Below are 24,510 nucleotides of genomic sequence, written 5' to 3'. Positions count from 1 at the left end.
GCAGCCTATTTAGAGATCTCCAAGTTGTCCAGTACTCTCTAGCTCACCACAAAGTGAGTCTTGCATGCTCTTGGGTTCCTTCAAGTTTCTGTGTGGTCTTCAAGAAACTTTTGCATGAACTTAACAGTGATGGTGCTGGTTGGAGTCCATACAGTGGATGAGCTTGGGATTTTAATGATGTGGTCTTCTCCTTGTGGGCTGCTACCTCATGTCAGATATCAGGAGGTGCAATGTCAACAAGGAAAACATGTTGAAAACAGTTGCTTTGTTTAATAATAATAATAATGTTATTGGCTTTACATCCCACTAACTACTTTTCGGTTTTTGGAGACACGAAGGTGCCGGCATTTAGTCCCGTAGGAGTTCTTTTACTTGACAGTAAAAAATCTACTGACAAGAGTCTGACATATTTGAGCACCTTCAAATACCACCGGACTGACCCAGGATCAAACCTGCCAGGTTGGGGTCAGAAGGCCAGCCCTCTACCGTCTGAGCCACTCAGCCTGGTGCTGCTTTGTTTAGTCAGAGACAAAGGTTATAAAACAGTGTTACCAACATCTCACTTTCTATCCAATCCCATCTTTATTTGTTCCTATTTAATCTTCTGAAAGGGTTGAAAAAATATTGGAAGCACTACTAAATGCAATATGCTGTTCACTGTCAATTTCTATGACTTATAAGCATGGTAACTCCAGTCATCACCAGAATTCCAAACCATGCTAACTCCCTGAACATGGTATGGTTTCATTTCAGATGTATTTCCATGGGTATATTTCACATTGTATTAACAAGTTGTTTGATTTCTTTTGTGTTATTTTGCCTTACAGTAGAATATCCAAACCCATTTTTAGCCCAAAGGCGACCTTAGCTTAATGTCAATTGTTTTGGAGGTGAGAAAGAACATCTATTGGCATGTTACAGGCAACACAACATGATGCACCTTCTCTTCCAACTTTGACAAACTGTAATTAACTGGGTTAAAGTTGGAGTTAGCATGTTTCAGAATTCAGGTCCTCAGTTAATTCTCACCAAAGTTTTGTGGAACATGGAAGACAAGTTGGATATCATCATAAATTAATCCACTATTTTTCTGGAGAAGAAAGTAAATGACATCCATGAAAGTCTATGGAACAGTAGTATTTTAAGAAATTTTGTTATTCAAGTGTCATTTGTTCGTAACAGACTGTTCTATTTAAATTAGCCTATCATTAGGTTTTGCGTAAGTACTTTACATATTACTAGGTTCCCATTAGCTTTTAAAGACAAAAGTTGAACTTGACTGACTATAAAGAAACAGTATACATAGTACTCAAATCTAACAAGCAATTTTGAACAGCATTACTGTAAATATTGATAGACATTATACCATATAAATGAGTTTGAAATTTATTTTAAGAATGCTATCATTAACTTCATTTTATTTAATACAGAAATTGTAACATGAAATATTAAGTGTTAAAGGAAATGTCTCTTTCAATCTATAAATAAAAATTATACCAATACAATTATATAGGTTTTTCCCCCAAAAATGAAAAGCAGAAATAAAGAAAGAGCAAATGCCATGCAAGCATATACAATTTGAATAAGATAGTTTCCACACTGTACAATCTTGATGTTTAAAAAAACTATTTTCTTCAATAAAACTATTTCACTTTCACACAGTAATAGATACAAAAGAGGAAGGGGAAATATAAAACGTTATTTTAGAGATGTTCCATATAAACACTGAATTCCGTCCACAGTGTGATTATTCACCTGTCAAACCATAGATTAAGCCTTGATCACTCGCAAAGAAAATTCTTATACCACATTTCACATCATCTTATTGTTTATGTTTCATTTGTATACTTATAATTTTTATTTTGTACAGATTTTATTTTACCTATGGTATCTCCAGTGTGATACCATGCAATTTTCCATCAGTTGTGTTTTTGTTTTATATTAAGTTTAATTAGTGAATACCAATAAAACTCTAATTTTCGGTGGCAAAATCTTATTTCAGACCCTGTAGTATAAGTCTTGGGATAAGTTTGTCCATTATTTTAAGTAACAATGGTCTGCCTCTTTTCAGTTAGAGTGCAAGCTACTCTATGTCGAGACACCATAATTCTGCCATTTCTCACGTACTTATAGTGCTGATTGCATCGAGTCGCAATTCCAGGAGTTCTCCTCCATTGGAGGGTCTAGCTGGACTGGATAAAGTACTGGCATTATGGCCCCACACCGGTGATGTTGCAGGATCAGGAGCTAACAATGGCTGGGTATCTGGCTCAATTTCTGAGTGCTGACCTTTGGAAGCGATGATCGGAGAAGGTAAAATATCTTTTACACTCTTCTCGCACTCGGGAAGCACCATGGATGAACAGATGTACAGGAACCAATTCTGAAATCAAAATCAGTATTGGGATTACAGATTGTTGTACAAAATAATTTAATAGTGCAAATCCAACAAGAGGCTTTAAGTGAGAATATTGAGAAGTATGGTATGAAAATCATTGTGGAGAAGAGCAAAACAGTGGTGATGACAAGAGAAAGAAGGAAAAGGAATCGTTAGTATCAGGGACAAAACCTTGAGGAGTGAAATAATGCAAGATGGATAAGGAGATCAGGAGAAGTGTACAAGCAAGGAACCTGATGTGGAACCTATGAAATGTAAAGAGATAATGTACAAGATGTACTATACCCCTGTATTAATGTATGCATCAGATACTTCGACTTTGACAGCAAGAAATGAGAGTAAAATTCAGGCCAATGAGATGAACTTCCTGAGGAGTATGGCAGGGAAGACAAGGAGAGACAGAGCAAGAAACATTGAGGTCAGAAAAGAGATATGAGTAGAAAAACTTAGTGACAGAATGGAGAAGAATATATTGAGATGGTTTGACATGTTACGAGGATGTGGGAGAGACGGATACCAAAACAAGTGTTGGAGGCTAAGAAAAAGATGGATGGACTCTGTCAAGAACAGTATAAGGAAAAGAAGACTGGACTGGAATACAATTACTGAAGAGGAGTGGTGGAGGGAGAGGTTACAGTGGAGGAGTGCCATCAACACCCCAACCTAGCAGGAGATGGACAAGGGTATGCGTTAGAAACACTGTGCTAGAATTGGAATCATCTCCTTAAGTTAATATTGACACTGTCTCATCAACCCTCCCCCAGCAATTTTAAAATCTGAATTTAGTGAAAAATGGCCAGTCCGGAGGATTAAAATGTAAAGTAAACTCGTGCGCTCATCCCGAGGTAGTGCAGCTCTTTTCAGGCACACCCCCAATGGAGGTGAGTTGCATGTACCATTTGAACCATATACCAGCCCTCCTGCCATTCTTAAATTTATGGCAGTACCGAGAATCTGACCTGGGCCCCCAAGGACGGCAGCTAATAACACTAGCCTTTATGCTATGGAGGCGGATGTTAAAATGTATGAAGGTGAGTGAGACCTCAATGTGTTAAGCAGGCTAATGTTCAATTCTGAGTGTTGGAGGCCAAGTATGTCCCTTTTCAGAGTATTAAGAAATTTGTATTTGGTTAAGGGTGAATTTCAATCTTTTCACACAATATTTTGTTTCTTTTCATTTCTTTATCTCACATTATTGTTATCCAATATTTGAGATTCACTGTTTTTTTTAATTATCTATTTGTATTTGATCCATGATAATCTTTTACTTAGTAATAAGAGCTCAGCAAGATCTATTTTACTTTTATGGTAATTTAAAGCTAATGTAGTGAAGAATATATAAATTAATAATGAAAAATCGTTCATTAATAGAATAATAAACAAAAATTGTTGATCACTTACCAGAAAGCAATTGGTGGCAGTAAAAAGCAGTGGCAATACGAGGGAAGCCGAATTCTCCAAGGCCACCACACCCAGGAACCATACCACAGCAAAGAGGGGAAGCAGCATAGCCGCAGCTTTCAATGATTTACGCAGCACGTCTTCTTGAGCAGGTTCCTCCATGCAGGGCTTGTTTAACAGGTCACAGTGAGTGACAAGTTGCAAACCTAGCACTGTCAAGATAGTATTTACCTGAAACATAGTAGCATATTATTTTATTTGGCTGGCTGTCTCTCCTAAAACAAATATAATAATCGTTCTATTACACCTATGATAATTAACCGTTTAAATACTTCTATTTGCTTAGATGAACTTTGAAAATCATACTTTCTGTATCAAAATGACCCATTAATGAGTGCTGATGATCGCCATCACCTGCTGATAAAGCTTGGAAGCAGAAATTAGCTTGTTAGGTACTGGGAGGAGATGTACAGTAGAAGAACTGGGACTGGTGAGCAGAGAGCCTGTCTGTTTGAAGATGGGTCCTCTCTGTTATTCCCCCTTCCTGCATTGGCCTGTTATTACATTCATCTTATTATGCATTCCTTTTCCTATTCCTATGGGCCCTTACACATGAGCGTTTTTCTGTCGTCGTTCTTGACTACAAAAATATGCTTCTTTGGTTCATGCAATGTCATACGAAAAGAAAAGAAAAGAAAAGAAAAGAAAAGAAAAGAAAAGAAAAGAAAAGAAAAGAAAAGAAAAGAAAAGAAAAGAAAAGAAAAGAAAACCACAGAGAATGTGGTTACATCCAATTGTAGAAGTCCTTTTAAAATTTGGGCAGTTTCATTCATTATATCATGAACTTTGCAATCATCCTGATGATGATAATAATAATATTTTTTAATGCCCCACTAATGGCTTTTACTGTTTTTGGAGGTGCTGAGTTGCCGGAATTTCGTCCCACGGGGGGATCTTTTATGTACCGGTAAATCTACCAACACGGCTGATATATTTGAGCACCTTCAAATATCAGCGGATCGAGCCAGGATCGAACCATCCAACTTGGGCACAGAAAGCCATCACTTTATCTGAGCCACTCAACCTGGCGAACTTGTTGCCGTCATCATAATGTGGCCGAAATGTCACCCGTGTGAGAAGGAAAGCACTGTAGTTGGGCTGTGGTCAATGGATGGAACTGGCTAGAGCTGGCGACAGTAGTTCACGTGTAGTCGAAGAAATGTTCCTCTGAAAAGGGGAAGCATACTTCCCATTGCATTATATGGTAATGGCAAAGCGGTGAGAACCGACCATACATGAACCATTCTTTGTGGTCGACAATGAAAACAGAAAAACGCTCATGTGTAAGGGCCTTATCTCTCTCTATATGACTTTCATCTTTATCTTATATTTCTCCCCATTTCCTGTCCGACTCGTTGGCTGAACGGTCAGCGTACTGGCCTTTGGTTCAGAGGGTCCCGGGTTCGATTCCCGGCCGGGTCGGGGATTTTAATCTTAATTGGTTAATTCCAATGGCACGGGGGCTGGGTGTATGTGTTGTCTTCATTATCATTTCATCCTCATCACGACGTGCAGGTCACCTAAGGGTGTCAAATAGAAAGACCTGCACCTGGCGAGCCGAACCCTTCCTGGGATATCCCGGCACTAAAAGCCATACGACATTTCATTTTTTCCCCATTTCCTGGGCGTATCTGGATTTACCTCACACTTCCTGCATCAAGTCTGAAGATCTATCAACATGACCCCTCAGTGAGCGTTGATGCCCACCCTCCTGCTTAAAATAAAGCTCTTCATTGGATTAGTGTATATTAGAGCAGACACATAAATGTTGTTCTCCACAACATTATCTACATATATTTGATTCTTTATTCATAAAAATAATGTTGCAAGGATGTGTAACCAATTGCAGATGAAGTATTGTCCCTCTTTTCAGTCAGTCAGTCAGTCAGTCAGTCAGTACTGATCTGCATTTAGGTCAGTCACCCAGGTGGCAGATTCCCTATCTGTTGTTTTCCTAGCCTTTTCTTAAATGATTTCAAAGAATATGGAAATTTATTGAACATCCATCCCCCTTGGTAAGTTATTCCAATCCCTAACTCCCCTTCTTATAAACAAATATTTGCCCCAAATGTGTCCTCTTGAATTCCAACTTTATCATCACCATAAGACCTATCTGTGTCGGCATGACGTAAAGCAAAAAGAAAGAAAGAGTCCAACTTTATCTTCATATTGTGATCTTTTCTACTTTTAAAGACACCAATCAAACTTAATCATCTACGAATGTCATTCCACGCCATCTCTCCGCTTACAGCTCTGAACATACCACTTAGTTAAGGAGCTTGTCTTCTTTCTCCCAAGCCTTCCCAGCCCAAACTTTGCAACATTTTTGTAACACTACTCTTTTGTTGGAAGTCACCCAGATTTTTTCCAGTTCTCGAATCAAGTAATCCTGGTGAGGGTCACATACACGGGAACCATACTCCAGTTGGGGTCTTACCAGAGACTTATATGCCCTCTCCTTTACATCCTTACTATAAGCCCTACACAACCTCATAACCATGAACCCATTATTTACAGTCATAATATGTGATTATCCCAATGAAGATATTTTCTTATATTACCACCTAGGTACTTACAATGATTCCCATAAGGAACTTCCACCTCATCAATACAGTAATTAAAACTGAGAGGTCTTTTCCTATTTGTGAAACTCGGAACCTGAATTTTAACCCCGTTTATCATCGTACCATTGCCTGCTGTCCATCTCACAACATTATCAAGGTCATTTTGCAGTTGCCCACAATCTTGTAACTTATTTATTACTCTATAGAGAATAACATCATCTGCAAAAAGTCTTATCTCTGATTTCACTTCTTTACTCCTATCATTTATATTTATAAGAAAACATAAAAGTCATAATACTGCCTCGGGGAATTCCCCTCTTAATAATTACAGGGTCAGATAAAGTTTTGCCTGCTCTAATTCTCTGAGATCTATTTTCTAGAAATATAGCCACCCATTCAGTCACTCTTTTGTCTGGTCCATTTGCAGTCATTTTTGCCAGTAGTCTCCCATGATCTACCCTATCAAATGCTTTAGACAGGTCAGTTGCTATACAGTCCATTTGACCTAAATCCAAGATATCTACTATATCTCACATTAGAAAATTCCACCAAAGTTTTTTTTTTCTTCAGGGAACCAAACAAATGGTACTCTCACGGTAACAAATCTGAGCTATAAGTGGGTTGATCCAGAGCCTTCCAGAGTACTAATTCCAATTGAGCTTTCACAGCAGGGGCAGTGTGGGGCCTAGTATTTCTGTTGTGAAGAAGTGAAATGCTGCAGATTAGAATTCTTATCATTTGCAATGATAGGTCCTTTTAACCCTGCCCATGAGTTCACAGTAGTACAAATCATTGACAGTTCATAGTTCAAACAGAAAATCAACATACACATCACATTTAGCTGGGGATGGGAAAACTTCTTGTTTGAGATTCTCGAGGCCAATTTGTCAAGAATCTCATAACACATAACAACTCTCTGCAAGTGTGTACAAATCACAATATGTTCTGCCTTGAAGGTTGAGACTCAAGTCGTTTTCAAGGGGAACATTTTTTTATTATTTATTTATTATATATCCGCTATACACAGAAAGAAAAGGAAAACATACAAGAGAAGCGACCAGAAAACTTTCTCCAGAGTTAATGTTAAAGGGCTTTATCCAGTATCAAAGATTTGTATCCAGTCCTGTGTCTCAGTATTTCCCTCCAAAGTATCAGACCAGTCAGCAGAATAGGTTAATCTGCTATAAAAAATGCACAACATCATCTAGATCTTCTTGACTTTTAAGAGTACCATATGCTGGATCTACCAGGTGTATGCATAAGCATTTGCCAGTTTTTGTGGCAAAGAAAACATGTAATTTTCAAGGAAAATTAATTTTTTGTTAATTCGAAATATGGGCCATCAGCTTCTAGACACTTCGCCCATCTTTCAGGTACGTTATGAATTCCCTGCCAGAAAAAGTGCTTGTATTTTGTGGCAAACCATTCGTTGAGCCATTTTCCAACTTCCTTGAAATTGCTGAAGTGCTGCTCTGCGAGCGTGTACCCCATTGATGCCAAGAGGTGATAGTCAGATGGCGCCAGATCGGGGCAGTACAGCAGGTGCCCCATCCAAGTGATTTCAAGGTATCTTTCACTGCTTTTGCTGTGTGAGACGGCGCATTGTCGTGTAACAAAATCACTTTGCCATATCTTCTCTTCCATTCCGGTCGTCTTTCGATCAATGTATGATTTAAATTAATCATTTGTTGGTGACAGCATTGTGCATAAACGGTTTCACCAGGCTTCTTCAAGAGTCTTCGCACTTTTGTGGTCTACCTGAGCGCGCACTGTCTTTCACATTGAAATCACCACGTTTAAATTGTCGAAACCATGTCTCATATGTTCTAATTGATGGAGTGTGTTCACCATATGTTTTTATCAGGAAACAATGATTTTCCACAGCCTTTTTCTTTTGATTAAACAAGAAAAGCAATGCGTGCCGCAAATGTTCATTTTCAGGCACAAACATTGACATGATCACTGAATGATATAACACAGATGCTAGTGTTTGGTGGACTCAACTTGTGTGTGTTGGTAGGACAATGTCAGACGAACAAACTGACGTATGTGTCAAATTCATACGCTGTGTACTGTTTGCTGGTGCCATCTCTTAGTGAAACCAGAAAAGACTTGTGCATATACCTGGTACTTTCTTCATATGAACATGACTGCTTATTTTCAAAACAAAATGAAACAGAGAAAACTCCAGGTTAAGATCTCTGCCAAAATAGACAAAATATTAACACTGATGCTTTCATGGCCCGTACTCATATTGGCTTTTGGGCTTATGTCATATCAAGAAAACAAGGTGAAACTTTGCTCCACGTCATCAGGAGAAAATCTCAACTGTTCACGAGGGAGACTTCTACAATAATGAGGGTTTGATTTTAAGAATGCTTTACCACTGGTCACTGTAAGTGGTACGTTCATGCATCATCACATGGCTCGCTGTATGCTTTCACAGCACTAGCATTCCAAGCAGAAGCTGATGACAACATTCAGCTCACTAATTAACACTATCTTTAACATACGATTCACAAAAAGAATTGCCAAAAATATTTTTTTTTAGCAATTGCCTTTATGTTGCATCGACTCAGATAGGTCTTACATCAATGATGAGACAGGAAAGGGCTAGGAGTGTGAAGGAAGCAGCCATGGCCTTAATTAAGGTACAGCCCCAGCATTTGCCTGGTGTGAAAATGGGAAACCAAGGGAAACCACGGAAAACCATTTTCAGGGCTGCTGACAGTGGGGTTCGAAACCACTATCTCCTGGATGCGAGCTCACAGCTGCGTGCCCCTAAACGCATGGCCATCTCGTCCAGTGAAAAGATTGTTAGTGTTGAGTATTTGCTCACACATAATCCTAACAAGCTCTTAATTCTTTTGGAAATTCTGGTGAATTAGTTAGCCAAACCAACTAAGGACAATCAGAATCACTCTTCCCTCAATGCCGCACCTGTATTATTCCTGATTTTCAGTTGTCTGCTATGAAACAGTTGCATATCCCTCCTTCATTCTCATCTCCTTTCTCCCATTCCACATGTAATACAAAGATTTCCTGGTACTGCCAGGGATTTAAGAATGGCAGGAGGGCTGGTATGTGGTTAAAATGATACATGCAGCTCACCTCTGTTGGGGTTGTGCCTGAAAAGAGCTGCACACCCTCGGGATGAGAATACGAGTTTACTTCACTTATACAAAGATAATGATGACCTTGTCCTTCATGACTTCAGCCAGTTCTTAAAAAATTCATTGTCAGTACCAAGAAATTGACTGTTCCAAATTCCATCATACTTGTGGGGATACTGTTTCTTAATCAAGGTCAATACTTTTTTAATATTTCTTCTAAACTAACATCACAGTTGTTCTACTTGTACGCCATGCAATGAATAGATTTAATGTTCATGACTTTCTTCTTGCATAGCCAAGCCATTTGAACACTATTGCTTAACTCTCTTGGTGCCAGGCAGTAGTATGAGCACCCACCCTTTAAATTGCCAGAGCCGATCTGGTCGGCCTTTAACAATCCAGTCTTAAGTTGCCAGAGCCGATTACATCGGCCGGCTTAAAATTCTGTGATATACATAATTTTGAGGCAACCTATAGTTATTAATAATCTTGACCATGATGGTCGGGATTGGATCCGTATTGACTTAGTAACAGTAAATATGTTCGAAGATGGTCCGCCTAGTCAATACTATTTATTTACTTACCATTCACCTTAACATCTAGTACATGTTTTGAGAATATTATGCATTCTCTTCCTCAGCTAGTGGATTAAAATTCAGTATACAATAAGACCTGACTAAAATAGAGGGGGCCCCCATTAAAAATTCAAAACAATGAGTATGACAATGTAACACTTAAAAATTTGGATAGTACAAACATAGAATTAAAATCCCATTTTGTCAAGTACAAATTAAAAACACAATATAGTAATGTCTAATTAAATACAACGTCTTGTGATGATATGAATTCACAGTGTCCTTGAAGTTGCCTTGCGTAGTTCAAAAAAGTTGAGTTAGGAATGAATGAAATTGCATTAAAACTTGAAGTCCTGCCGATATCCACCGTTAATGGGTGTTAAAATGATGTCTATTTAAATTAAAATATTGGACACAACGTCGTATAATGATGTGAATTTACGGTGTCCTAGGAATTGTAATACTATCTTGCGTAGTTCAATTGGATTTGTACAAGAATAAATGAAGTTGCGTTAAAACTTGGAGTCCTGCCATTATCTTCGGTTGATAGATGTATTATGCAGCCAGGTTGAAAATAGGTTAAAATGGTCTATAAAAAGGAAATGAAATAGAAATTAACAAAAAGGCTCCGGCATGAACAAATGAGAATACAACGGGGTAAAAATATTAAACCTTACCAGTGTGATGATGTAAATATTACGTGTGGTATGCATGTGTTAGATAGATGTGAAGGCACCTGATGTTGTATGGCAACTGGTTACGGAATTACATTGGGTTGCGTGGTGGATGGAAGGAGGGGTGGAAGGAACCGCCCCTGATACTACAGTCATACTTCCCCCCTTACACGCTTGACATCATTTGGCCTCTTACTAGGGTATTGGGTTACCAATTTAAACAACTGATTGTCTTCTGCAATGTGTTCATTTAGGCTGTTCTCATTATCAAATTTTTGCAATTTGTATATTTCTAATTTCTCTAGGGCATTCATTTGTTTGCCTTTGCTTAATGAATGTAATAAAGTCATATCACGTTCAATATTTGTGAAATGATGGTTGCTTTCATGCATGTGTTCACACATTGCAGAGTATCTAGAATGTTTTCGTGCATTGACATGCTCTTTATACCGTACCACCACACTTCTACCTGACTGTCCGACATTTTTTTTTTTTTCAGCAATCTTGGCACGACAGTTTGTATACTCCTGACTTACTGAACCTACTGTCGGTGTTTATGCTATTCGAAATGAACAATAATTTATTATTATTATTATTATTATTATTATTATTATTATTATTATTATTATTATTATTATTATTATTATTATTATTATTATCTGTCCTAAAGGATACATGGATATTGTGTTTCCTAAATAGTTTAACCAAACTGTATGATTGTTTATTAATGTAGGTGAATGTAGTGAATTTCTTTTTTTCCTCCTTATTTACAAGTAGTGTTAGGTCTATTCACGACCTTACTCTTTATCCTATTGACATAGCTTTTGGGGTAACCGTTTCTTCTGGCAATATCTTGTATAATGTTAAACTCTTTATTAAAATCATTTCTGTTTAATGGTATTCTTACTGCTCTATTGATGAAGCTGTAAAATGCCGCTTTCTTATGTTCTCCTGGGTGGTTCGAGTCTTTCCTAATAACAATATCTGTGTGTGTAGGTTTTCTAAATACTTGGTAAATCAGGTTTTTATTGTCTCTAGTTAATGTTACGTCTAGGTAGTTTAGACTTTTATTATCTTCCGACTCGATTGTAAATATTATATGTTTATCAAGGTTGTTTAATTGGTCTAACAGTTCGTTTGGCTTGAGTTCTTGTTCGTTAATGATAGCGAACGCATCATCAACAAACCTTAACCATAAGTCTAATCCTTTTATTTTACCGACTATTTTATTAGATTCCATATGGTCCATAAATATATCTGCAAGGATACCAGACGCTGGTGATCCCATGGCCAACCCATTAACTTGTTTGTACACGTTGTTGTTAAAAGTAAAAAAGTTGTTCTCTAATATGAACTTTAATAAGTTGATGAATTCATCAATTTCTACTTTACTCAACGAACTATGTGTGTTTAAGTTGTTCTTAACAATGTTGATAGTCTCCGTGATCGGAATATTCGAATACATATCTTTCACGTCAAAGCTATGGATAGTATTATATTGCGATAAAATTAAATTTTTTTGTCCTATCACAAAAATCTATGGTATTGCGGAGACTTGTATCTACATTAAATCTGTAATGTTTCTTTAAAAACGTGTGTACAAATTTGGCCGTTTTACATGTAGGACTGTTTCTGAAGTTTACAACCGGTCTAATAGGTATGCCTTCTTTGTGTATCTTAGGCATAGCCCTCAATTTCGGTAATCCTGGGTTCATATTTACCAAGCGTTTTGTTTCATTCGAATTCATCAAAAAATTAGTGTTAGCTAAAATTTGTTTGAAAGTCTTTTGCATGTTGTTAGTGGGGTCCTTCTTTATCTGACGAAAGTTGTCTCCCTTCAAGAAATCATTCGTTTTACTGATGTAATCATCTTTATTCATTAAATTCGTGACAATTATGTTATTATCTTTGATCTTCTTATTAATCTTTCGGAGATTGTTATTTGTGTGGGTATCTGCGATGGTTTTATGTTCCATTATTTTACAAATTTTATTTTTAGCCTCGATCCTAATGTTCTCTTGTTCGTCTATAGGTACCTCTGCAATTGCTACTTCAGATTCTGCTATCAGTTTCACTAGTTCTCTATTTTGGACAGTCTTACTCGTGTGTGGTCAGTTATGTTTGGGACCCTTACTTAAGATTTCGACTTCGTCATCGTTGAAATCAACGTTGGTCAGGTTTTTGAGTGGCGGATAAAATGTGTGTGTTGTCGTGTATGTGTTGTTGTTTCGCATTTCATCTTTGGTGATGCCTTTGTCTTCAATGAGCCTCTGGTATTTTCTATCTAGAATATCTTGTTTTTTCTTTGATATTGTAAATGATGAGAGGTCAATGTTAAATTGCGCCTCCTCCCATTCCAGAGTCAAAATTTGACTAGTGATGAGTAGGTGTAATTCATAAAGCGTGTTGTTCAGTTTCGTTTTTTTAAGGTGTAAGAACCTGATTTCATCTTTAATCCACAAGTGATTTACTTTCCGCTGTGTTCTCATTTCATGACGCAGCAATCTACCTCTCTTTTGTACGGAATTCAAATGTTTAGGTATAACGTTACTTTTAATACAATTCTTAAGAAAGTTCAGGTCTTTCGAAATACTAAGAATTTTAACCTTGGTGTTCTTAAATTTGTTTATCATTTTTCTAGCCTGGCTGGCATAATCATTATTAATAATCTTGACCATGATGGTCGGGATTGGATCCGTATTGACTTAGTAACAGTAGGGTCTAAATATGTTGGAAGATGGTCCGCCTAGTCAATACTATTTATTTATTTACCTTTCACCTTAACATCTAGTACATGTTTCGAGAATATTATGCATTCCCTTCCTCAGCTAGTGGATTAAAATTCAGTATACAATAAGACCTGACTAAAATAGGGGGGACCCCCATTAAAAATTCAAAACAATGAGTATGACAATGTAACACTTAAAAATTTGGATAGTACAAACATAGAATTAAAATCCCATTTTGTCAAGTACAAATTAAAAACACAATATAGTAATGTCTAATTAAATACAACGTCTTGTGATGATATGAATTCACAGTGTCCTTGAAGTTGCCTTGCGTAGTTCAAAAAAGTTGAGTTAGGAATGAATGAAATTGCATTAAAACTTGAAGTCCTGCCGATATCCACCGTTAATGGGTGTTAAAATGATGTCTATTTAAATTAAAATATTGGACACAACGTCGTATAATGATGTGAATTTACGGTGTCCTAGGAATTGTAATACTATCTTGCGTAGTTCAATTGGATTTGTACAAGAATAAATGAAGTTGCGTTAAAACTTGGAGTCCTGCCATTATCTTCGGTTGATAGATGTATTATGCAGCCAGGTTGAAAATAGGTTAAAATGGTCTATAAAAAGGAAATTAAATAGAAATTAACAAAAAGGCTCTGACATAAACAAATGAGAATACAACGGGGTAAAAATATTAAACCTTACCAGTGTGATGATGTAAATATTACGTGTGGTATGCATGTGTTAGATAGATGTGAAGGCACCTGATGTTGTATGGCAACTGGTTACGGAATTACATTGGGTTGCGTGGTGGATGGAAGGAGGGGTGGAAGGAACCGCCCCTGATACTACAGTCATACTTCCCCCCTTACACGCTTGACATCATTTGGCCTCTTACTAGGGTATTGGGTTACCAATTTAAACAACTGATTGTCTTCTGCAATGTGTTCATTTAGGCTGTTCTCATTATCAAATTTTTGCAATTTGTATATTTCTAATTTCTCTAGGGCATTCATTTGTTTGCCTTTGCTTAATGAATGTAATAAAGTCGTATCACGTTCAATATTTGTGAAATGATGGTTGCTTTCATGCATGTGTTCACACATTGCAGAGTATCTAGAATGTTTTCGTGCATTGACATGCTCTTTATACCGTACCACCACACTTCTACCTGACTGTCCGACATATTTTTTTTTTCAGCAATCTTGGCACGACGGTTTGTATACTCCTGACTTACTGAACCTACTGTTGGTGTTTACGCTATTCGAATTGAACAATAAATTATTATTATTATTATTATTATTATTATTATCTGTCCTAAAGGATACATGGATATTGTGTTTCCTAAATAGTTTAACCAAACTGTATGATTGTTTATTAATGTAGGTGAATGTAGCGAATTTCGTTTTTTCTTCCTTATTTACAAGTAGAGTGTTAGGTCTATTCACGACCTTACTCTTTATCCTATTGACATAGCTTTTGGGGTAACCATTTCTTTTGGCAATATCTTGTATAATGTTTATCTCTTTATTAAAATCATTTCTGTTTAATGGTATTCTTACTGCTCTATTGATGAAGCTGTAAAATGCCGCTTTCTTATGTTCTCCTGGGTGGTTTGAGTCTTTCCTAATAACAACATCTGTGTGTGTAGGTTTTCTAAATACTTGGTAAATCAGGTTTTTATTGTCTCTAGTTAATGTTACGTCTAGGTAGTTTAGACTTTTATTATCTTACGACATTATATGTTTATCAAGGTTGTTTAATTGGAATCTAATAAAATAGTCGGTAAAATAAAAGGATTAGACTTATGGTTAAGGTTTGTTGATGACGCGTTCGCTATCATTAACGAACAAGAACTCAAGCCAAACGAACTGTTAGACCAATTAAACAACCTTATGTTAATAGTAAACGTGGCTTTCATCATTAAAGTGTTACACATTAGGCCTATAGCCATTTGCTGAATAAATGAATTAAAACTCGCTCACTCTGTTGTTTATGAGCATATATCAGGTGAGCAGAATAAAGCAGATCCGCTCCATCCTTTGCGCAGGAATTCCTGAGTAAGTGAGTTGGCCAGTGATGAAATACAGTGCCACCAGGTTTCAGTCTTTGTTGAACATTTGGAAAAGTGACACGTGTTTCATTGGTGACATTAGAACAGTGTGTGAATTCAGTGAAATGGCTCAGGTGGCTCAAGTCGGTTATCGGTATTCTGTTCCCCAAAGATTATTCATTTACAATTCATACATCCGTACAGAAAGTGTCAGGGCTGTAAGGAGATTATTTCAAGAGAAGTTTCCTAATTTTCAAGTTCCTGGTCAGACTTTGATTCATAGATTTTTTTTTTTCTAGTGGCTTTACATCGCACTGACACAGATAGGTCTTATGGTGATGATGGGATAGGAAAGGCCTAGGAGTTGGAAGGAAGCAGCCATGGCCTTAATTAAGGTACAGCCCCAGCATTTGCCTGGTATGAAAATGGGAAACCATGGAAAACCATATTCAGGGTCGCCGACAGTGGGATTCGAACCCACTATCTCCCAGATGCAAGCTTACAACCGCCGCTCCTAATCGCACGGCCAACTCGCCCGGTGATTCATAGATTAATTAATACATTATGTAAGACGGGAAGTCTTCATGATAATGTAATAAACCATGTAGAGTACTCATACAACAAACTGTATGTAATATTGGTAATGCTCTGGAAAGGTCTCCTACAAAATCACTTTGACGACTTTCTCAGGAAATAGAAATTTCCTATGGTTCTGTTCAAACAGGTACAATGTTACTGAAGTTAAAGCCGTATAAAATTACTGTAGTGCAAGAACTTAAACCGGGTGACCCTGCATTACACATGCGATTTTGTGAATGGGTTTTGAATGCGATATATGATGGAAAAATTGACCCTAATCTAATGTGCTGTTTGTTTGTTTGAAATAGCTTACGCGACAGTGTATTTGCGAATGGAAAATTCTAAATTCCCATGGAGGGAATTAGATATTTTTCACCAATAGAGCATGTCAAAAACATATCAGATGTAAGGCTTTTCAGGCGTTTGCTCTATTAACCAGCGTTTTGTCTTAGGTCTTACACTAGACTCGTCAGAGTGGGATGTGTCAGACCCTACCCACTGACGCTGGGTGTATGCATGTGAGCTTATCAGAAGAATATATATGAGGCACAGTCTAATAACTGCATACGGGAGATAAATCTCCACAATGGAATTATTGCCCGCCTAGCAATTCCGAAGCAACTCCTACTCTGACGAGTCTAGTGTCAGATCTAAGACGAAACGCTGGTTAATAGAGCAAACGCCTGAAAAGCCTTACATCTGATATATATAAGTGTATTTGCTGTAGACTTCCTGTCACGCACGCACCTCCCATGTGTAGGCTACGCTGCCGGACTGCGGTACTGGTTCCACTAAATGTTGCTCACTCTGTTGTTTATTTCAGTGTTTTTGTGTAGGCATAGGTTTCGTAGTCTTTACATTGACTGCAAATTCCACGACAGTGTTCGATGCACAGGCTGCGAGAGCAGTTCGTATACTTTGCTTGCCATTTTCTGTCTTTCTTTTTAGTACAGAAAGTACGTCGACCAGTGATGGGTTTCTCAAATTGTAGATAACCATAAATGAGGCTTCAAAGTTAGTTCTTTGGGAATTCTTTGAGACAGACACCTTTTCACAGGTTCTTCTAACGTGAACATGCCAAGTTTTCCAGAAATTCAGTAGTTCAGTAATTCTGATTACATTCAAATGATGATTCGATAGAAGAGTCATGAACAACCCCACAGTGTAGTTCTAGGGTTAAAGGTCAACAAATCATGAACATTATTTACAGTTATTTGAATTTCAATTACTTTCTTCTTTCTTTCTGCAATAATTTCTTGATCACATCTTTGTAGAATTTGGATTTATCCCCTTCTTGCAGATCAATCAATCAATCAATCAATCAATCAATCAATCAATCAATCAATCAATCAATCAATCAATCAATCAATCAATCAATCAATCAATCAATCAATCAATCAATCAATCAATCAATCAATCAATCAATCAATCAATCAATCAATCAATCAATCAATCAATCAATCAATCAATCAATCAATCAATCAATCAATCAATCAATCAATCAATCAATCAATCAATCCCTACTGATCTGCAATTGGGGCAGTCGTCCAGGTGGCAGATTCCCTATTTGTTGTTTTCCTAGCCTTTTCTTAAATGATTGCAGAGAAATTGGGAATTTATTAACATCTCCCTTGGTAAGTTATTCCTTTCCCTAACTCCCCTAATGAATATTAACCCCTATTTGTCGTCTTGAATTCCAACATTATCTTCATATGGTGATCTTTCCTACTTTTAAAGACACCACTCAAACTTATTCGTCTACTGATGTCCTCCCATGCCATCTCTCCACTGACAGCTCAGAACATACCACTTAGTCGAGCAGCTTGTCTCGTTTCTCCCAAGTCTTCCCAGCCCAAACTTTGCTAGCAACTGTTTCTCAGTGGGGATGAGGCTTGATTATCCATGCGATGTTGGCTTTGTGTTGTAAGGCAGAATGTAAAGATGCGGTTCAAGGACGAAAATGACCTCTTGACAGATGATGTCATACAAGGAATTGTTGCAGTGAGTGTAGCCAGTTTGTAAATTTCTGTAAATCCACTCTTCAGATTAATTTCTAATAAATAATTAACAATTTGAACTGGTGTTTTGTCTGATCCTTCATTAGAAGCATACCAGTTGCAAGCAATCATTCGCATTTTCTCTATATAATCTCACAAAATTAAAAAAAATACAATGCATACTTGCAACAGTGAAACATTTAGCCTATACACTATTCAACATGCTGAACCAAAATTATAGCACACCATTAACTGGGGTGTTTACAGTCAAAATCTAGTGAAAAGTTATGACAACACATCTTTCTAAACCTGTTTTATTTCTATTTTTTCCTTAATTCCAAACAGTTTTCTTTCTTTTTATGTGATAAACTCATGACCATATTCTTAAATATGTTTTTTAACACATTGGTATTATTTTTTGACAAAAAGATCTCAATGTAGGATGCTAAAAGGTTAGTTTTTTCCACCTATTCAATACATATAAATTTTATAAATTAGGAATTTATTGTTGATTCCACTTGAGACATGTTTCGCCCTTCATTGAGAGCATCATCAGTCAAAATATCACCTCAAGGTAAAAAATCAGGTAACTGGTTAGTAGTTGACGGTACAAATTAATACATATTATTAATACAATTACAAAAACTAAGTATGGGAAATAGTTGTACAAAAGTGATGGTTGAACATATAGGTTTATAGATGAAAAGTCAGCACCAATGCCTAAAATTAACATAGTAGAGTTCGGCAGTGGTGCTCTGGAGAAACAGTTGACGCAATCATAGGGAAATAAAAAGTTAAAAAATATTTACATTAAAACAATTAAGGGAGAAAAGGTGTAGTGTTCTGCGTCAATGTTTGTATCCAAAAATTAATGTCAAAGGTTGGTAACTATACAGTATTTACAATGTTCAATTGAACAGTTGAGATAAAGTTTTAAAAATATTTACATTATAACATTCAGCGTAAATGTTTGTAATAAAAACTAATGTCAATAGTTGGTAACTATATAGTAATTACATTATCTAATTGAATAGTTGAGAATTTACAAATATATACATAATTACAAAAGAGCAGCTGGTGTGCAAGGATAAAAAAAATTTTTAGTACCAAGTGCGTCCTGATGTTTTAGAGGTTGGAAGAAGGAATTAGTATTGGCTTTTCAGAAATATGTAGAGCAGTTTAATTTAGTTAAAATCACCGGGGGTAGGGAAATATTTCATAGTCAAATGAGGTTTTTTAGGCATCAAGCTGGAAGTTTTTCAGTTGCAGTGCCGAGATCGGTACGGAGACTGGTCAGTGTGGATGGAGATTCATGGGTATTCCGTGCGTTTGAACGGCAACAATGGTGACAGTTATTAGTGGGTAATTGCTAGTTATATGGGTAATTGCTAATTATGAAAATGTTGCGGGTTGAAACTTTCGCTTATTCTTTTAGTTGACTTCTGTAGCATCGAATGTGATGTGAAGACATCGGTGTGAAATGCCGGTGAGACAAATTGATATTGTTCCGTGGAATAAAGTATGGCGGACTTCGGGATGAAGTTATTGTTCTTTTCTGGTCTGGTGAGAAAGAATAGAGTTGCTTGTGTTGTGAACTGCTGTGGAGAGATTAGAATGTATACGGCAACTGCAGAGTCAGAGCGTTAAAGCTGGGGTGAGGTATCTTCTCATTCTGACTGCGAAGAGGAGCCGTAGTGGCACGCCATATTTGTGGCGATGTGCGCTGGGTTCCGGCGTGTTGTTGAAAGTTGTATTGTATGCAGTGGAAGTTATCTGATGTGTCGCTGAGAGGTAATTGATGATGAGTATTGGTGGACTAAGAAGGAGGCTCAGTCGGTAATACGCACTGTTTCTAACACACATTCACAATAACCTGCCAATCTTCTGAATTTTCTTCTAATCTGTTTTAATTTGTCCTCCCTGGTATTTTGTCTTGCAAGTACCACTTTCTTGCCAAGGTCTTCTCCAATCTTTCTGGAGATGATGTCATTAGTTGGTCTCTTAAATCACTAAACATCATCAGCTGCTCTTTTATGATATTCTTGTTCTCTTTTCTCTACCCTCATTCAATCGTTTGAGATGATCCAAGTGCCCTCCTCCTCATTTGTTGAAATGAAAATGAAATGGTGTACGGCTTTTAGTGCCGGAAGTGTCCGAGGACATGTTCAGCTTGCCAGTTGCAGGTCTTTTAATTTGACTCCCGTAGGCGACCTGCGTGTCATGATGAGGATGAAGTGATGATGAAAACAACACATACACCCAGCCCTTGAGCCAGCGAAATTAACCAATGATGGTTAAAATTCCCAACCCTGCCGGGAATCGAACCCAGGACGCCTGTGACCAAAGGCCAGCAAGCCAACCATTTAGCCATAGAGCCGAACTATTTCATTTGTTTAAATGTAATGTTACATTAAAGTGTGTTTGTCTTTCATTATAGTTTGTTATTCTGCTCCATATGCTGTAGTTTTTTTTTTTAATGCTATTTGTTTGGGGCACCGATCTATAGAGATCTTTTGCCCTTATTGGCACCATATGATATGAACCTTGAACCTGCGTGTAATTGGAATTGCAGAAGTGTAGAGTGTTGAATGTGAGGAAAGGAACGTTAAGGAAGACACAAACACCCAGTCCCCAGGCCAGGAATATTAATCATTTACAATTAAAAACCCCTGTCCTAGCCGGGAATCGAACCTGTGGGGCCAGACATATACTGTAGCTACTCTCAGCATCACCTGGAACCGTCTGCCACTCCACCAAGGCATTAGCTCTGTTTCCAACAACTCAGCAGCTTAATGCCTCGAATCACACATATGCACATACGCTCTCCCTCCTCTTGCCTCCTGCTTGCTAAACCTGACCAAGGCGTTGTTTCACTTTCGAATGCTTTGTGTGGATTTTTGTTTCCGTGTTCCGCACAAATGTATTAGGCTTGTGCAATCAAGTCAGAGGTTTAAATGTTTGAATATGGGGAGTGAAAGCATAGAAAAACAATTATTAAAAACTAGTTTTTCATCACTTTCTTATAGTGAAAGTTAACAAGTGACTGACAGTGTCCAACCCTACCCAGCTGTCATGATGTCAACACATGTGCAAGGTTCAAGAGAAGGTTTTGAAAAAAAATGTATGATGTTGCAGGATGGCTTTGTGAGTGTAATGTGGTAAAAAAATTTACTGTTGGACATGTTTGCTATTTTCAAACAAACAAAATACTGTATGGAATCCTCAAGGATACAAAGATATGAACCATTTGAATACTGCAGTGAAGAAACACAGTGAGTCTAAAATTCATCTTTCTAGTATTTTCAAATGTTAACAAATTTATTTAATCTCCTACTAGAATTGATATTCTACTGGATTCTCAACAAAGAGCTAAAATAGAGCTGGACAATGAAAAAGTGAGAAAGAATAGGGAGATATTAAAGAGGCTCATTAATGCTGTAAACTATTTATGGAAACAGGAACTGCTATTCCAAAGTCACAATGAAAATAAAGTCTTTCAATAGGGGAAATTATATGGAATTCCTTACTGCAAGTGCCAAGTTTGATTCTACACTGAAAGAACGTTGAGCAACTTCTACAGTCTTCTACAAAATCTCAGCAAGTATTAAAAACAATTTAATAAATTCAACTGTTGATATATTGAGAGACATGTTTTATGATGAAGTAAAAAAAAAAATGGATTTTGTGGTTATCATGTTTAATGAGATATCAGATGTAAGCAACAAGCCTCAGCTCTCAACTGCATTGCAGTGCTTTCCTGTCTCACAAAATAAATCGTAGAAAGATTCCTTGGATTCATTGATGTAAGCACCGATAGAACTGCAGAACCGCTATTCGGTCATGTAAACGTAGTCATGGACAGACACAACTATGGAGATAAATTAATTGCCCAGACATATGATGGAGCATCAGTGATGAGTTGCCACCTCAATGGTCTTCAAATGAAAATGTTAGAAAAGTATGCTAAAAGCCCTATTCACACATTGCTATGCTCATATTATTAATTTAGCACTTCAACAATCTCCAGAGTGCAACAAGAAGTTTAAAGTCTTGTTCAGTGGTCTTAAATAACTGTTTTGTCTGATCCTTCATTAGAAGCATACCAGTTGCAAGCAATCATTAGCATTTTCCGTATCGATGTTATACACTGTTAACTGAAGTAAAAATCACAACGGTTCCACCTGATCGATAATGTTTATGTGCTTAAGGCAAGCATACCATACGAAGACTTCATTCTGGAGCTTACTCAAATTAAAAAGATCTCCATAGATTTCCTGTAATTTTTTCAGTAAATCATGAGGAAAATTTCCTCTTTTCTTAATTTAGCTCATTTTTGATAGATTTTTCAAATTGAAGTACTGCAACTTCTTAAAACATGAGAACCTAATTTCTATACAATTGCTAATATTATCTATGATTTCATAGTAGGCCTAGAGTCTTTGAAAATAGTTCTCACATGATTCATCATTCATCCTTGTTTGTTTTATTGTTGTAATTTCTTCCTCCCCTCTTTTATCAAAAATAGATGACCACAACCGTTTGGACAAGTCTCAAAGTGAAATTCTATCGTGTATGTGCTATTGATGGTAGTTTTCTGGACATGAAAGTCAAAAGTTCATGCAACCTTTCAGGAGAATGAGAAAAGAAAGCTGATAGTTATTTAAGACCACTGAACAAGACTTTAACTTCTTGTTGCACTCTGGAGATTGTTGAAGTGCCAAATTAATAATATGAGCATAGCAATGTGTGAATAGGGCTTTTAGCATATTTTTCTAACATTTTCATTTGAAGACCATTGAGGTGGCAACTCATCACTGATGCTCCATCATATGTCTGGGCAATTCATTTATCTCCATAGTTGTGTCTGTCCATGACTACGTTTACATGACTGAATAAGGCTTCTGCAGTTCTATTGGTGCTTACATCAATGAATCCAAGGAATCTTTCTATCATTTATTTTGTGACACAGGAAAGCACCACAATGCAGTTGAGAGCTGAGGCTTGTTGCTTACATCTGATATCTCATAAAATATGATAACCACAAAATCCATTTTTTTTTTTTTTTTTTTTTACTTCTTCATAAATCTCGTCTCTCAATATATCAATAGTTGAATTTATTAAATTGTTTTTAATACTTGTTGAGATTTTGTAGAAGACTGTAGAAGTTGCTCAATGTTCTTTCAGTGTAGAATCAAACTTGGCACTTGCAGTAAGGAATTCCATATAATTTCCCCTATTGAAAGACTTTATTTTCATTGTGACTTTGGAATAGCAGTTCCTGTTTCCATAAATAGTTTACAGCATTAATGAGCCTCTTTAATATCTCCCTATTCTTTCTCACTTTTTCATTGTCCAGCTCTATTTCAGCTCTTTGTTGAGAATCCAGTAGAATATCAATTCTAGTAGGAGATTAAATAAATTTGTTAACATTTGAAAATACTAGAAAGATGAATTTTAGACTCACTGTGTTTCTTCACTGCAGTATTCAAATGGTTCATATCTTTGTATCCTTGAGGATTCCATACAGTATTTTGTTTGTTTGAAAATAGCAAACATGTCCAACAGTAATTTTTTTTTACCACATTACACTCACAAAGCCATCCTACAACATCATACATTTTTTTTCAAAACCTTCTCTTGAACCTTGCACATGTGTTGACATCGTGAGAGCTGGGTAGGGTTGAGCACTGTCAGTCACTTGTTAACTTTCACTATAAGAAAGTGATGAGAAACTAGTTTTTAATAATTGTTTTTCTATGCTTTCACTCCCCATATTAAAACATTTAAACCTCTGACTTGATTGCACAAGCCTAATGCATTTGTGCGGAACACGGAAACAAAAATCCACACAAAGCATTGGAAACTGAAACAACGCCTTGGTCAGGTTTAGCAAGCAGGAGGCAAGAGGAGGGAGAGTGTATGTGCACATGCGTGATTCGAGGCATTAAGCTGCTGAGTTGTTGGAAACAGAGCTAATGCCTTGGCGGAGTGGCAGACGGTTCCAGGTGATGCTGAGAGTAGCTACAGTATATGTCTGGCCCCACAGGTTCAATTCCCGGCTAGGACAGGGGTTTTTAATTGTAAATGATTAATATTCCTGGTCTGGGGACTGAGTGTTTGTGTCTTCCTTAACGTTCCTTTCCTCACATTCAACACTCTACACTTCCGCAATTCCAATTACACGCAGGTTCAAGGTTCATATCATATGGTGCCAATAAGGGCAAAAGATCTCTATAGGTCGGTGCCCCAAACAAATAGCATTAAAAAAAAAAAAAAAACTACAGTATATGGAGCAGAATAACAAACTATAATGAAAGACAAACACACTTTAATGTAACATTACATTTAAACAAATGAAATA

At 37.0% G+C, this 24,510-nt stretch overlaps 1 protein-coding gene across 1 annotated transcript in view; it reads right to left on the bottom strand.

Moving 5' to 3' along the window:
- Positions 1 to 1,529: 1,529 nt before the first annotated feature.
- LOC136877829 (adhesion G protein-coupled receptor E1) overlaps positions 1,530 to 24,510 on the bottom strand; it is a 1,255,385-nt gene continuing 1,232,404 nt past the window's right edge. The window contains exons 9-10 of the mRNA XM_068228756.1: positions 3,800 to 4,030; positions 1,530 to 2,383 (exon numbers count right to left, since the gene is read on the bottom strand). Coding sequence (XP_068084857.1) covers positions 2,120 to 2,383; positions 3,800 to 4,030 — 495 coding nt within the window. The 3' untranslated portion in view covers positions 1,530 to 2,119. The remainder of the gene's footprint in view (positions 2,384 to 3,799; positions 4,031 to 24,510) is intronic.

This window comes from Anabrus simplex, chromosome 7, assembly GCF_040414725.1.
Source record: "Anabrus simplex isolate iqAnaSimp1 chromosome 7, ASM4041472v1, whole genome shotgun sequence".
Classification (NCBI taxonomy): Eukaryota; Metazoa; Arthropoda; class Insecta; order Orthoptera; family Tettigoniidae; genus Anabrus; species Anabrus simplex.
Note: the sequence above shows the minus strand (reverse complement) of the source record. Positions and strands in the feature narration are given on the sequence as shown.